The sequence below is a fragment of the Giraffa tippelskirchi genome, chromosome 1 (assembly GCF_054371585.1).
Source record: "Giraffa tippelskirchi isolate mGirTip1 chromosome 1, T2T-mGirTip1v1.2.pri, whole genome shotgun sequence".
NCBI lineage: Eukaryota > Metazoa > Chordata > Mammalia > Artiodactyla > Giraffidae > Giraffa > Giraffa tippelskirchi.
This window is the reverse complement of record NC_137275.1, coordinates 177,014,475-177,030,050: the sequence shown is the minus strand read 5'-3', so window position 1 is coordinate 177,030,050 and position 15,576 is coordinate 177,014,475. Positions and strand designations below refer to the sequence as shown.

The following is a 15,576-nucleotide window of genomic DNA, read 5'->3' as shown; positions in this document are numbered from 1 at the left end:
CTAGCTCTACCCTCTTCCACATTTCAGTTTGTAAGTCATCTGTGTCCACTGCTTGGGGGATGCACTGAGGCCTCGGTGTGCTGGCTGCAGCAGAACACAGCTGTCTTTCCATGGTTCCTCTTTTCTGCACATTGAGTCCCTGGTCCACTCCTAAAAGTCTTGCCCCAAAAAGCAATCCTGATCTCTTTTTTTTTCCCCAATGATTTATTAATCTCCAGACTGTCTAAAATTTCCTCTACCTCAGTTAGACCCACATTCTTCCCACTCTCCTGAATTTAGGCTTCTTCATTTTTCTTTCAGCAAGCCTCTATCAATGTCCCATTTTTGACTCTGGTCAAGTGTGAAGCCTTGCACTGGCACCTCCACTTCATTGGCAGCTCCAGCTTCCATGGGGCTTGCTAGCTGTTGCCCAGAGATCTCTGTAGATGTAGCAAACCCTACAGCCTAAGTCCTGAGATGTGTTGAAGCCTGTCTCCTGAGACCCAGGGGCCTACCTGTTTGAAGAAGTCCATTTAAAAATCCTCAGGAGCCAAGTAGTATTTTTATGGAGCATGCCTCAAGCTGCTGGAGTTCCACCTCTAGAAGTGGTTTATTTGGCAATTTAATTTACCATTGCTGGGGTCTGCCCCAGAAGATCCAGCAGTCCCTCCAGTTGCTACTCTCCCTTGATGACCAGCAGCCTCTGTCCCAGGGCAGCACACTGACCAGTATGAATGTCCCCTAGCCTGCAGACCTGGAGACCTGAGGGGATAGTGACCTCTTCTGATCTGTTGTGGCCAGCAGGGCTAGCACATAGTTGCTTGTCCAGGCCACGGCGATGTTGTAGAGTCATCTTGACTAAAGATGTGAGAAAATTTGCTAGGGGATTGTCCCTACCCACATCTGTTGGAACATCTGCAGTGGTTGAAACTTAAATCACTGGGTCCACAGAATTCCAGGGGCCCTGGAAGCAGCTCAGTTCCCTGCACCCCAGAAAATAAGCCTCTAGACACAGAGGCAGCAGTCAATCCCTACACAGATAAGGAAGTGATACCTTGAATACTCTCAGGCCTGAACCAGCAGCAGTAAGCCTCACCAGATGCTGTTACCGATCACCTTATTTAGATAACTCTCTGCACTAGCAGGGAGAACAGGGACATAGGGAAACACAAAGCTTCAGAGAACCACAGAGAAGGGGTGCAGTGCCAAATCTCTCTCCATCCAGAGAGAACATTTGCTCTGCCAGGGTTCTAGTAGGGACACTTTTAAGTTGAACCCCCAAGAGCCCCTGACTTTTCAAATATATCTCCAGGATCTTTCTCAGGTAAAATTTTAGTTTGGCCAGGATGGTTGCCTTGAGTGAGTAGGGACTAGCAAGGTTCTGTCTGGATCTGTAGAGCCACTATCTCCAAACTCTCAGCTTAGTGCCCCCTGTCCGTCCCTTCACCGGCATCTCCTTTACCTTGAGTTCCTAGAGCATCCTCCAAGGTTCCTTGGGACCAAAGGACTAGATGAGAACAGTCTGTAAGGCTGTTAGAGCAAGGTGAATGACCTCACCCAAACAAGGATTCCTGCGAATGCTGTGTCTGGAAGTGTTCAGGGCTTAAAGGGCCAGACCTTACAGGACCAACTTGCTGTTCCACAGTTTGCATTTAAAGGACCCACATATTTTTCAGATTCAAACTTTGCAGGGCCAAAATTTATAGGGCCACCCTTTCTAGGGGCAAGAGCTGCAGGGTCTGGTAAAGACAGCTCATACTCACAAAAGCCCTATCCTTCCAGAAGCTGCAGAAGCCAACCTGGGAAATAAGCTGAAGCATTTTACGCACTGGATTAACCCTGACACGAAAGGTCAAGGGCATGAGGAATGCATTCTCAGCTGTAAGGAGGAGAAAGTGGCCAAAACCAAGACAAAAAAGGCTGAGAAGAGTCCACCTCCCACCAAACGCCCCATGAAGGGAGCTAAGTCGGAGAAGGAAGAGGGCTTCTTTGATGCACTCCAGTGCCTGGATAGTGAGTTCCAGCGACAGTCCGTGCAGTCCGTGCAGTCCAGCCAGTCCTGTTTCTTGCGCCTCTCCAGTGGCAGCTCCAAGCACAGTCCTCCGCTGACTCGTGCCGCTCAGCCAGAAAATCCATCCCATGTTTCAGTTTGCACCTCAGCAGAAGGCACTCGTCTACCCCAGGAGAGTATCCAGTCCAGGAAGAAAGAGCTCAGAGGTTCCCAGACTTCTGCATCCTGCTGAAAAAGCCTGTCATCATCATTTCCATTAATATTCAGGTGAGGCAGGACCCTCTCCAAATAAACTCTATACCTCTAAGCAAAGGACCACCTGTTTGTGCCTCCTTGTTTTCAGTGTGGTATGTGATGGAGAGAGTAGAAGAGTTAGATCGTACACCCCATATGGTGTAGGAGCTTAAACCCATTTCACAGGTAGGTAAGCATTCTACCTGACTCTTTCAGCTCCACCTTGGACTGTGGATAGAGGGACCTGAGCACAGAAGGAAGACCCTTCTCTAAGGTGCACTGAAGGTAAAGATCATGCTTGGCTTCTGTCCTGGCTCCCCTGCTGTATTTGGGCCCCAGAGGAGCAAACTGCATGATGACAGTACAAGAAGCGATAGCTGGGAATCCAGTGCATTTTTGGCCTACAGGCACAGTTCACCGATGACTACTGTATATTCCCACAATCTGGAGGGAAGACTTTTAGAGGAGTGTTGTAGTGCTGCTGCTTTGAGGAGATGCTTTGTGTTTATCAAAAACACATAGCTAATATGACAGATGTCAGCAGCAAATGATAGAATCTCCCCTCTCTGCACCTTGTTGTTATTGATTGGCTTTTAAGAGGTAACCTGTCTGGGAGCTTGCTATATAGCTCTGTTGCCTCTTTGACCCTCATTGCCTTCAGTTGCATGGAATAAATGCCTCCTAGAATGAAAATCAATTGATAATAATATCCCCAAAGAGTCACAATAAAAATGACTTTGAGAATCATCTTGCATTCAACAATTAAAATATTTGAGTACTTACCGCGTGCCGGAAACTATGTCAGACACAGCAGTCACCTAAAGACAGGCCTCGCCTCCATGGAGATCATTATCTTATGTGGTAGACAGTCTCACATGGCCAAATTGTCTAATCAGAACTGTATATACTTGGATATCCAGTATTTATTTCAGAAATAAACTGATTCCTTGTACCACCACCACCATCCAATCACACATACCAGACCTGCTCTCACATCAGTTAATGGCACCTTTCTCTTGCCAGTTGTTCAGGCCAAAATATTGGTGTCATCCTTGACTTTTGCTTCTAAAATGTCTGCTTCTGGTCTATCAATAAGTCCTGTTGTTTCTACCTTCAAAATTCAAAAAACAATTCCTTCTTGTCTCCTCTGCTGCTACCAATACTACAGTAGTTTCATAATCTTCTGCTTCTTCCTGAAACCATACCTCCAACAGTCTATTCTCCACACAGTGCACATGGAGGGCCCTGGCTGGAGAAAGAGAGAAATGGAGAAAGATGTATAACGATGGGACCAGATGAGGTCACTAAAGGAATGAGTATAAATGAAGGAGAGGTCTAAAGACTGGGCTCTGGGATATTCCAGTATTAGGAAATTGAGAAGAAAAAGAGGAACAAGTAAGCAGAGGAAACTGAAAAGCAGAAGCCAGGGAGGAAGGAGGAAATCTGGAAGAGTGTGGCATACTGGCATAGTACAAGGAGAAAGCAATCAACGGCAATAAAAGTTGTGAATTGGCCAAGTAAGATGATGCAGAGTTCCCATTAGATTTAGCAACACTAATGGCCTTGAGAAAAACATACTCACCTGCGATGGAGGTGAAGCCATGACTGGAGTGGATTCAAGAGCGAATGAAAGGAGAGTAATGGGTGATAGCAAGTGTAATCAGTTCCTTCAAAGAGGTTTGCTCCACAGAGATGTAGACAAATGGGGAGAAAGCTATAGATAAACCCCAGAGAGGGTTTTTATTTTTTAAAAATGAGAGACATAACATGTTGGATGTTGAGAGAAAGGATGAAATCAAGGAGAGATAAACTGATGATGCAGGGAGAACTGCTGGAGCCATGTGGTGTGGTGAGGAGATAGCAGCGAATGTCCAAGTCCAGGAGATGAACTTGGAGAAAACAGACACTTTGAGGGTGGTTAGTAGAGAGAAGGAAGCATTGAGGTGAGACTGTGTATTAAGAGAAGAAAGGTTGCTGACACATATAATGGAGTTTGGGCAATGACTCAAAAGGCTAAGTGAGGAGCTGTAAAGGTACCATGGCTGGGGGTGGAAGAAGTGGTATGGAGAACCAAAGCTGAAGGTAGAGTAGAGACAGATTCTGGAAGTTACCACGGCAAATGTCTGTTAGGGCCTAAGGATTTGGTGGTCAACTGAGGACCCAGGTGGGTATGAAAAGGTGGTAGTGGTTGAACATGTTCTTGGAACATGAGCACTATGAAAAGATCACAGAGAAACTCTAGATGCCCAGAACATGAGGAAAAGAATGGGCCTAGGGACACAGGAAGGGGGCAGGTGTGGAATGCTAGTGTTCAGAGACCAGGGAGTTTGGGGGGCTGGAGGAGAGAAGTAGGAAGCAGAAAGACAAAGGCTGCCCTGAGTGGATGGGAGGAGACTCTGTTCTGGACACTTAATTTCTCTCAGAAGGTGGCACCTCTGCATCCCCACCTTCTGACCTACCAGAGGGGAGAGTAAGGGCAGAAAGGGCTGTGGCCTCCTCATGGAGTGGTATGGGGGCTGGGGGAGGCCCTGCCTCACTGATTCTGAAGGAAATCCGGGATGGCTCCATGTACCATCAACCAGCAGCGGGGGCGGGAGTCTCCCCCTCTGATAGGACCCAGTACGTAGCACAGTGTGTCCACTGCCCACAGGATGCAGAAAAGGCAGGGTGGGAAGAAGCATGAATGTGTCCCTCCTCTGAATGGTGACTCTGTGCCTAAGGGGTAGCAGCCCAGCCCCTGTTGTGGCCCCCAGGGCAAGGAGGCACAAGGCCCAGGCCAGCTGAACCACATCTTCCAGAGTTTTCCTAAAGCATCCCCAAAGATCATAAGAGGTCTTGTGACAGGCAGATCCTCCCTGCCTGGTAGGAGTTGGGCTGAGAGCCACGTAGGAGGATGCCCAGGAGAAGGAATGTGACTTGGAAGGGTCAGCTGGGAAACCAAGGTTAATGTGCACACATTCTGTCTGAGGTGAAGCAGGTCCCTCCCTTGGTGCCCTGCAGGCTTCCAAGTGCCTCCGCAGATCCTGTTATGGGTATTTCAGACAACTGACCATCATGACTGAGTGTCTCTTATACCTGCTCACTTCACCCTAGCAGGAAGGTTATTGCTGAGCTCCAGAGTGAATGTTTGAGGCTTCATCTTGTTCTTGCTCAATCGTGTCATGCCAGCCTCTTGCCAGCAGGGGACCAGGACACCTGGAACAGGAATTGAAACTCCCTGCCCTGCTCAAATCCCCAGCCTGTTGGAGACGCTCAGACTCAAGGGCTTAGTTATGTCTGTTCATCCATGCAATTTCTAGTCCCTCTCCTCTGTGAGTCTTTGAGTAAATATCTCCTGCCCCTGAATTCCTACATCCTCTGAATCATCCTCCTTCCATGGCCTCATCTCTATCCTTGACTAACTTTCCAATCGCCACTGTGTCCAGGCTCAGTCCCTGCAAAAATAATTATGGTAGTGGAAAAAAGCATGTTACAAAAATATCCATGCTATAGTCTCATATAAAAATATGAATAGACTTAAAGAGAAGTTTTAGGTTTGCAGAATATTGAGCAGTATGTAGAGAGTACTTATATATTATATCTCCTCATCCTTGGTCATATATGCAGTTTCCCCTATTACTAACATCTTGTATTTAGCAGTGTACATTTGTTAAAATTGATAAGACAATACTGATAAATTTTGTTATTAACTAACATTCATAGTTTATGTTAGGGTTCACTCTTTGTGTTATACCTGATGTGGGTTTTGACTAATATATAATGACATATATTCACCATTACAGTATCAGAAGAGTTTCATTGCCCTAAAAATTCCATTTGTTCCACCTATTCATCCCTTTCTCCCTTCCCCTAAAACCCTGGCAACCATTGATCTTTTTTTAAAAATTAAACATATTTGTTTAACTGTGTAGGTTTTTAGTTGCTGCGTGCAAGATCTTCGTTGCAACATGCAGGATCTCTTGTTAAGTTGGCATGCAGGCTCTCTAGTTGTGGCGCGCAGGCTCAGCAGTTGTAGCACACAGGCCTAGTTGCCCTGTGGCATGTGGGATCTTAGTCCCCCAACCAGAGATGGAACCTGTGTCCCTTGCATTGCAAAGTAAACTCTCAACCACTGGATTACCAGGAAGGTCCCTTTAAAAATTTCTTTATTTTATATTGGAGTATAGTTATTTAACAATATTCTGTTAGTTTCAGGTATACAGCAAAGTGATTCAGTTATACATGTATCTATTCTTTTTCAAATTCTTTTCCCATTTAGATTATTACAGACTATTGAGCTGGGTTTCCTGTGCTATGCAGTAGGTCCTTGTTGGTTACTTATTTTAAATATAGCATGTCAACCCCAACTCCCAATTCATCCCTTGCCTCCTTTCACCCCAGGAACCATGAGTTTGTTCTGTAAGTCTATGAGCGTGTTTCTGTTTTGTAGATAAGCTCATTTGTATATATATATATTTTGATTCTGCATATAAGTGATATCATATGATATTTGTCTTTCTCTATCTGACTTACTTTGCTTAGTATGGTAATTTCTAAGTCCATCTATGTTACTGCAAATGGTATTGTTTCTTTCTATTTAATGGATGAGTAATATTCTTTTATATGTATGTATGTTCAGCTCAGTTCAGTTCAGTTGCTCAGTCGCATCCGACTCTTTGCAACCCCACAAACTGCAGCATGCCAGGCCTCCCTGTCCATCACCGACTCCTGGAGTTCACCCAAACTCATGTCTATTGAGTCAGTGATGCCATCTAATCATCTCATCCTCTGTCTTCCCCTTCTCCTCCTGCCCTCAATCTTTCCCAGCATCAGGATCTTTTCAAATGAGTCAGTCCTTCGCATCAGGTGGCCAAAGTATTGGAGTTTCAACTTCAACATCAGTCCTTCCAATGAACTCCCAGGACTAATCTCCTTTAGGAGGGACTAGTTGGATCTCCTTGCAGTCGAAGGGACTCTCAAGAGTCTTCTCCAACACCACAGTTCAAAAGCATTAATTGTTCGGTGCTCAGCTTTCTTTATAGTCCAACTCTCACATCCATACATGACTACTGGAAAAACCATAGCCTTGACTAGACAGACCTTTGTTGACAAAGTAATGTCTCTACTTTTTAATATGCTGTCTAGGTGGTCATAACTTTCCTTCCAAGGAGTAAGCATCTTTAAATTTCATGGCTGCAATCACCATCTCCAGTGATTTTGGAGCCCCCCCAAATAAAGTCAGCCACTGTTTCCACTGTTTCCCCATCTGTTTGCCATGAAGTGATGGGACCAGATGCCATGATCTTAGTTTTCTGAATGTTGAGCTTTAAGCCAACTTTTTCACTCTCCTCTTTCACTTTCATCAAGAGGCTCTTTAGTTCTTCTTCACTTTCTGCCATAAGGGTGGTGTCATCTGCATATCTCAGGTTATTGATGTTTCTCCTGGCAATCTTGATTCCAGCTTGTGCTTCATCCAGCCTGGCATTTCACATGATACACTCTGCATATAAGTTAAATAAGCAGGGTGACAATATACAGCCTTGACGTACTCCCTTTTCCTATTTGGAACCAGTCTGTTGTTCCATGTCCAGTTCTAATTGTTGCTTCCTGACCTGCATACACGTTTCTCAAGAGGCAGGTAAGGTGGTCTGGTATTCCTGTCTCCTTCAGTATTTTCCACAGTTTATTGTGATCCACAAGTCAAAGGCTTTGGCATAGTCAATAAATCAGAAATAGATGTTTTTCTGGAACTCTCTTGCTTTTTCGATGATCCAGCAGATGTTGGCAATTTGATCTCTGGTTCCTCTGCCTTTTCTAAATCCAGCTTGAACATCTGGAAGTTCACAGTTCACGTATTGCTGAAGCCTGGCTTGGAGAATTTTAAGCATTACTTTACTAGCGTGTGAGATGAGTGCAATTGTGCGGTAGTTTGAGCATTCTTTGGCATTGCCTTTCTTTGGGATTGGAATGAAAACTGACCTTTTCCAGTCCTGTGGCCACTGCTGAGTTTTCCAAATTTGCTGACATATTGAGTGCAGCACTTTCACAGCGTCATCTTTCAGGATTTGAAATAGCTCAACTGGAGTTCCATCACCTCCACTAGCTTTGTAGTGATGCTTCCTAAGGCCCACTTGACTTCACATTCCAGGATGTCTGGCTCTAGGTGAGTGATCACACCATCGTGATTATCTGGGTCATGAAGATCTTTTTTGTATAGTTCTTCTGTGTTCTTGCCACCTCTTCTTAATATCTTCTGCTTCTCTTAGGTCCATACCATTTCTTTTCTTTATTGAGCCATCCGTCCATAGTTCATCAGGCACTCTGTCTATCAGATCTAGTCCCTTAAATCTATATCTCACTTCCACTGTATAATCATAAGGGATTTCATTTAAGTCATACCTGAATGGTCTAGTGGTTCTCCCAACTTCGATTTAAGTCTGAATTTGGCGATAAGGATTTCATGATCTGAGCCACAGTCAGCTCCTGGTCTTGTTTTTGCCTACTGTATAGAGCTCCATCTTTGGCTGCAAAGAATATAATCAATCTGATTTTGTTGTTGACCGTCTGGTGATGTCCATGTATGTATGTAGCACATCTTTATCCATTCATCTGTCAGTGGATGTATTGGCTATTGTATTGGCTATATTAAACAGCAATGCAATGAATGTTGGAGTGCATGTATTCTTTCAATTATGTTTTTCTCTGGATATATGTTCAAGAGTGGGATTGCTAGATCATATGGTAGCTCTAATTTTAGTCTCTTAAGAAACATCAATACTGTTCTTCAGAGTGGCTATAGCAGTTTACATTCCTGCCCACAGTGTAGGAGGGTACCCTTTGCTCCACACCCTCTCCAGCATTTATTGATGGTAGACTTTTTGATGATGGCCATTCTGACTGGTGTGAGGTGATATTTCATTGTAGTTTTGATTTGTACTTCTCTAATAATTAGTGACGTTGAGTACCTTTTCATTTGTCTTTGGAGAAATGTCTATTGAGGTCTTCTGCCCATCTTTTGATTGAGTTGTTTTGTTGATATTGAGTTGCAGGAGCTGTTTGTAAATTTTGGAGATTAATTCCTTGTCAGTTGCATCGTAAATACTTTCTCCCATTCTGTGGGTGGTTTTTCATTTGTTTATGGTTTCCTTTGCTGTGCAAATACTGTTGAGTTTAAGTCCTATTTGTTAATATTTTTTGTGTCTGGCTTATTTTGCTTAGCATAGTGCATTCAAAGTTCATCCATGTTGTAGCAAGTATTAGAATTCTGTTACTTTTTATGGTTAAATAATAGTCCATTGTATATATATATTGCATGTTGTTTATCTGTTTATACATTGATGAATGTTTGGGTTGGTTCCACCTTTTTGTTATTGCAAAATTGCTGTGATTGAACGTCGATGAGCAGGTATCTGTTTGAGCCCCTGTTTTCGATTCCTTTGGGTATATACCTAGGCATGGACTTGCTGGATCATATGGTAATTCTCTATTTAACTTTCAAAGAAACTACCACCAAATTGTTTTCCACAGAAAATGCACCATTTTGCATTCCCACCAGCAATGTACAAGGGTTCCAGTTTTTCCACATCCTCACCAACATGTGTTTCCTTTTTTTTTTTTTTAAATAATTGCCACTCTCATGGGTTTGGAATGGTATCTCATTGTGACTTTGATTTGCATTCTTCTAATGACTAATGATGTTGAACATCTTAATATCTATTTGCATATCTTCTTTGGAGAATTGTCTATTCAAGTCCATTGCCCATTTTTGAACTGGGTTTTTTGTTGTTGGTTAACCACTAGTTATTTTATTGTCTCCATAGTTTTGCCTTTGCCCGAGCATCATATAGTTGGAATCATATAGAATGTAGCCTTTTCAGATTTGCTTCTTTCACTTAGCAATATATATTTCCTCCATGTCTTAAATGGCTTGATAGCTCATTTCTTTTTTAATGCTGACTAATATTCCATTGTATAGATTTACCACAGTTTGATTATTCATTCAGCTGTTGGAGGATATATTGGCTGTATATATTTATGTTTTTCATCTTTTCAGTAATCTGTACTTTCTAATTTTCCTACATTACAAATTAATTATATTCTTCATTATATAATTTTTTAAAATCTCAGGGTTGGCAACATGATGGCTTCTTTTAGTTTTACATATAGCATTCTGTATCTCAGAAGACATTGCTTTATTGCCCTGGGTTCAGTTTCCGTGTCTATAAATGAATATTGGAACAGAGAGTTACCAAGTTCTCTGTCTGTCATAAACATCTAGAATGACCATGTTTATTTTAAAATTCATTTAAAAGTCCATGGACCTAATTGCAGCATCCATTCATAGGGCATTTAGCCATGATCCAGTGGAGGAATATGGGTGTATGTGTAAATGTTTTATAGACTTCACCTAGGAATTTCTTGAAGTGAAAGGCTGCACCTGTAGTCCACAGGCACTGCCCACATGCTTCATGCACACAGACTGTGAAAGCCCCCAACTTACAGCAAGAGGAACCGGCACTCCATACCCAAGAAAGAGAGTGAAAAACGTAGCTCTTCGCTGTGGACCTTTCTCATGATCAACTACTATTTCCAAGGCCACCGTGTTTTCCTCAGAAACCTTCCATGATATGTTTTTCACATTTTTTGATTGTGACCCACAGTAAGAAATATAGTTTATGATGTGGTCCTCTACACACAGTTATAAACATGTGTTCAGAGATCTATAACTGAACTCAATTTTTTATGGAGCAATCCTAATTTTACTACCTGTGATTTTCCCTGATATTTTCTAACCTCTCTATCCTAGTTCATTAAAACAATTCTGATTGTGACTCTCTAAAATGATTTCATGACTTCCTAATGGGTCTGGACTTGTAATTTGAAAAACATAGCCTAAGGATCATTATATATTTTTGGTTAGTGAATTATACTTTTGTCTTTTGATTTAAACATAGTTACCTCTAAAAGACAAGGGCAACATTGTGGGCTAAGGTATGCTTTCCCTTCGACTGGAGTGATGTGAGCACAGAATTCTCAAGCTTGTTTTTATAGTCTGTGTGGTTGGAAGTTCTAGTAGATCTGTTCTGATACTGATATACCTTTGGCTGAAGAAAATCCTGCTTTGTATAAGAGGCTGATCCTCTAACTTGTGGACATACGTAAAAGCATATTTATTGGAGCATTGTTTTTAGTGATTTAAAGGAAGAAACAACCTCAACAGGAATAGGAAGTATAGAGCGATGATTACTAATGGTGAACTGGCTGGATCCTAGGCAGGTGGGAAGTGTATGTAAGAAACTTCAGGAAGAGAGGGAGAAATGAATGATTGAAAAAGCATATGCATTATATTATGTGTGTTTATGTTTAGAAAACAAATATTAAAAAGCCATTACCTCCCCACCCCTTTTTGCTAACAGACTTCAAAATAGCAAAGGTTTACAGTGTATTCTTGGTTTGAGGGGGATACACAGAAGTTACTAGCTTTCTAAATAGTTTCTAGAAAGCCCCTTCCCCGAGTTATAGCAAAAGTTTTAGGAAATAGACAATAAGAATCTTATGTTCAAAAATTGAGAAACACTGTTCAAAGACCTGGGAAAACATACTTGAAAAAATTTTAAGAATGATTCCTTAGAAGAAAATCAATAAAATATGCATTTGGTTCTTATTGACTTTTTCATACAACACAGTAAGAGTTATTGAACAACAGCTAACCAGTTAGGAGGGTTATTCTGTAAGTGAACTGACTCATTAATAGTGTATCAGCAAACTAACCACAGGTACTCCATAATACACTGTAGTCTTGCTGCAACAATTATTCTCTAAGAATAACAAGAACCACTATTTAGCTATACTCAGTTGTTAATCAGTGGCTTCGGAAATCTGTTTTTAGAGGAATTTCGGTGAACTAGAGCCACCATACACCAATAAAGCAAACTATCTTCATACACACACACACACACACAGACACACACAGACACACACACACACAGACACACACAGACACACAGACACACACAGACACACACAGACACACAGACACACACAGACACACACACACACACACCCTCAATACTTCCCAGCCCTGCCAACAGGCTCTAAGATCCTTTCTGTTCCTTTTACCTGAGATGGCTCCATTTTCTTGGCCAGTTTTTTTTCTCTCTAAAGGCAGAAAATGTAAAATAGAACTTTAAAACAAATACATCCAAATCCAAATAATCTCAAGTCATTTTAAATTGATGTGGCTTAGACTTTGAGAGTAAATTGTGAGGGGACAACAGATGACATGGTTGTTTATGTAGAAAATCTAAAGAATTGACAAACTGGAACCAATAAGTGATTATTGCAAGGTTGTAGGATATAGGGTTAATATAAAAAGTTCATTGCTTCCCTGTATACCAGTGATGGACATGTGGAATTTGAAATTAAAAACTCATTCCATTTCCATCAGCACCTCCAAAAATTACTTAGATATACATCTAACAGAATACATACAAGATACATATGAGGAAAATGACAAAACTCTGATGAACAATACCAAAGAAAAGCCAAATATAGAGAGACATTCCATATTCAAGGAAAGAAAGACTCAATGTTATCAAGATGTCAGTTCTTGCCAATTGTTCTATGGAGTCAATATAATCCCAATCAAAATCCCAGCAAGTTGTTTTGTGAATATCAACAAACTGATTCTAAAGCTTAAATGGAGAAGCAGAAGACCCAGAACAGCTAACTCAATTTTGAAGAACAAAGCCAGGGAGGCAAAAAGTGGGACAAAAGGTATGACAGGGCCATCTTATCTGGCTGTTATGAGCTAGAGGAAATAAGATGACAACATGAATCTTTCCTTGGTAATGTTTCAGCCAAAAAAATGCCTTAGTGTGTTTGTAAGGTAGTAAAATATACATGGTAACTTGGGTTTTATGGCAGTGTATATTAAAAAAAAATGTATATTCTCTGCAGAGACTTTGCTTATTTATAAGGGTGAAGTTTGAGGGGTGAGTGTTGCTCTGCCAGAAAAGAAGGGAAAGAGAGAATCTGAATGTAGTTTAGGAACACCTCTCTGCAAAGAAAATTACTGAGAAAGTCTGAGGAGGAGCCTCCTAATCAGCAGCAACTGGATGTTATGTTAAATGCAAATATAAAAGATGAGCCTTTGCTTTCATTTGATTCTTGACGTGAGAATGACAGCTGTTGGGGAAAAGACTCAAAAGTAAGTAACAGTGATCTCATGAAAAATGAGAAGATTTCACTAGGCAAAAACAAAGCAAAAGTAAACCTCTGAAAGGGAGGATAGGTGGAAACAACCGAAGAGGGTTCCAAAGGTGGGAAAAGAAGCCATAACCTTTCACTGAGGTTTGAAGGGAAGCAGATGAAGCTAGATGGCCCTCACTGCCTTCCACAGAGTGTGTGTTCTGTATGTCTTCGTTAAATGAATACTGAGTCAATGACTCCGCAGCAGAGAAGTTTCAGATCATGGCATCAGTACCTTTTCCTTTCCTCAAAAATGGACAAGAAAGACTGATCAGACCAAGAGTTCAAAACTCACTTCTAGAAAATACAGTCACCAACTCGTCACATCCACTTGGCTTCCGCAGAGGTGGAGCCTGAATGGTGAGTCAGGGCTAGTGGAGAAGGGGCAACATATAGACTTACTACAGGTGATTTCTCTGACCACAGGGGAGAGCTACAAACTTTTGGAATTTAGCCTGTTTCCACAAAGTAAAATGATAAGACCAAAATTACCAAATTCAAAAGCTTCCTGCATTCATCCTAAATTCTGAGGCACTGTGGCCTGGCTTACAAGATGCTAGCTACCCTGTAGACAAGTGCAGGAAGCTTAAAAATGCATCTCCTCTGTCCTGGGTTTGAGCTAGGGAAATTTAGCATAAGCAGCATCTGCACATTAGGGTGAAAATTTTCAAGTTGATTGATAATTGGCTTTTGGAAGCATGTGCCTGAAAGATGGTGTGGGAGCCTCAGGGAAAGGCACATACCTAACAGAAAGTGGAAAACCAGCAGAACTTAGGGTCTATAAGAAATGCAGAATGCACATAACAACACCACTACACAAATGGGTGTTATTGACCCAGATGAGACTCGAAGCATAACCAGAAGAAAAAGCCTTTTTAACCCCTCCTCGAGACTCTGGCTCTTTGAGGAAATCCAAGCCCTAAGTGATCTGCCTTTTCTTTAGTAACTGACTGTTGCTTTAGGAATCAAGTGCCTCACCGCAGTGCTTTTGGAGCCTATTCCTAGCCAGAATCATCTAGCATTAGCCTTTTAGTTTCCTCCTCTGTAGATACAGTGTCTCTCTGTTCACTCCCTGTTTTCGATTATATAGTACAGTGAACTGGCTTCAGCCAGCCCAGGAAAACATGGCCATCCTAAATTAACTAAATTATTTTGGGGTTTCCAAGGATTGAAGCTGAGTCTTCCTGGACTCAGCTCAAGAGAATGACGTACAAAGGAGGTGCTGATGTTGTTTAATACTAACTGAAATTTCCCAAAGTAATAATAAACATGAGGACAAAATTATGGCATGATCTTTAGTCCCTAGAGGCCTGAAAGGAGTCTTCATGAGAAGCAAGAGTGCTGACTTCCCCCAGAAGCAGAGCAGCAGTTAAGAAACATCACACTATCAGTGACTGACTGCTGTGATTGTACTTAGGAAGCAGAACTTTTCAACAAGATGGAGAGACACTCCTTGTTCTCTACTCTGGTCCCCTGAAGCACAGATTCAGCCCTATTTAATGCACTCTGCACTCCATTTATCTTTATCATCATTCATTAGTTTGCTGGCTCTACAGATATTGTTGAGTCCAGACTAGTATTTGACAGATTAGCCTCTCAATAAATGTTGGTAAAATGAGTAAATGTAACCTCACCCAGCCTGTAGAATGCAGTGTGAATATGTGTATGTAGGGAGCTTTAGTGGAGAATTAAAAAAAAAAAATTTTATTGAACGTTAATTGCTTTACAGAATTTTGTTCTTTTCTGTCAAACCTCAACATGAATCAGCCATTGGTATACATATATGTCCCCTCCCTTTTGAACCTCCCTCCCATCTTTTACCCCATCCCACCCCTCTAGATTGATACAGAGTCCCTGTTTGAGTTTCCTGAGCTATACATCACATTCCAGTTGGCTGTCTATTTTACATATGGTAATGTAAGTTTCCATGTTACTTTTTCCATACATCTCACTCTCTCTTCCCCTCACCCCATGTCCATAAGCCTATTCTCTATGTCTGTTTCTCCATTGCTGTCCTGTAAATTCTTTAGTACCATTTTTCTAGATTCTGTATATATGCATTAGAATATGATATTTATCTTTCTGTTTCTGACTGACTTCACTTTGTATAATAGGTTCTAGGT

The 15,576-nt window shown here is 41.7% G+C and overlaps 1 protein-coding gene and 1 long non-coding RNA gene across 30 annotated transcripts in view; one reads left to right on the top strand and one right to left on the bottom strand.

Annotated features, from left to right (window-relative positions):
• The window catches only part of LOC145512912 (uncharacterized), a 67,428-nt gene that overhangs the window by 36,073 nt on the left and 15,779 nt on the right, over positions 1–15,576 (bottom strand). The window lies entirely within an intron of this gene.
• LOC145512800 (protein SPATA31F3) overlaps positions 1–15,576 on the top strand; it is an 84,906-nt gene that overhangs the window by 68,499 nt on the left and 831 nt on the right. For 11 of the 29 annotated variants that reach the window (XM_081507295.1, XM_081507262.1, XM_081507244.1 and 8 more), the window contains one exon: positions 1,762–2,305. In XM_081507295.1, the coding sequence (XP_081363421.1) occupies positions 1,762–2,222 (461 nt within the window). In that variant the 3' untranslated portion in view covers positions 2,223–2,305. Of the gene's footprint in view, positions 1–1,761; positions 2,306–2,440; positions 2,525–15,576 lie in introns of those variants that run through there. The other 18 variants (XM_081507452.1, XM_081507306.1, XM_081507253.1 and 15 more) reach the window with 5 other exon arrangements.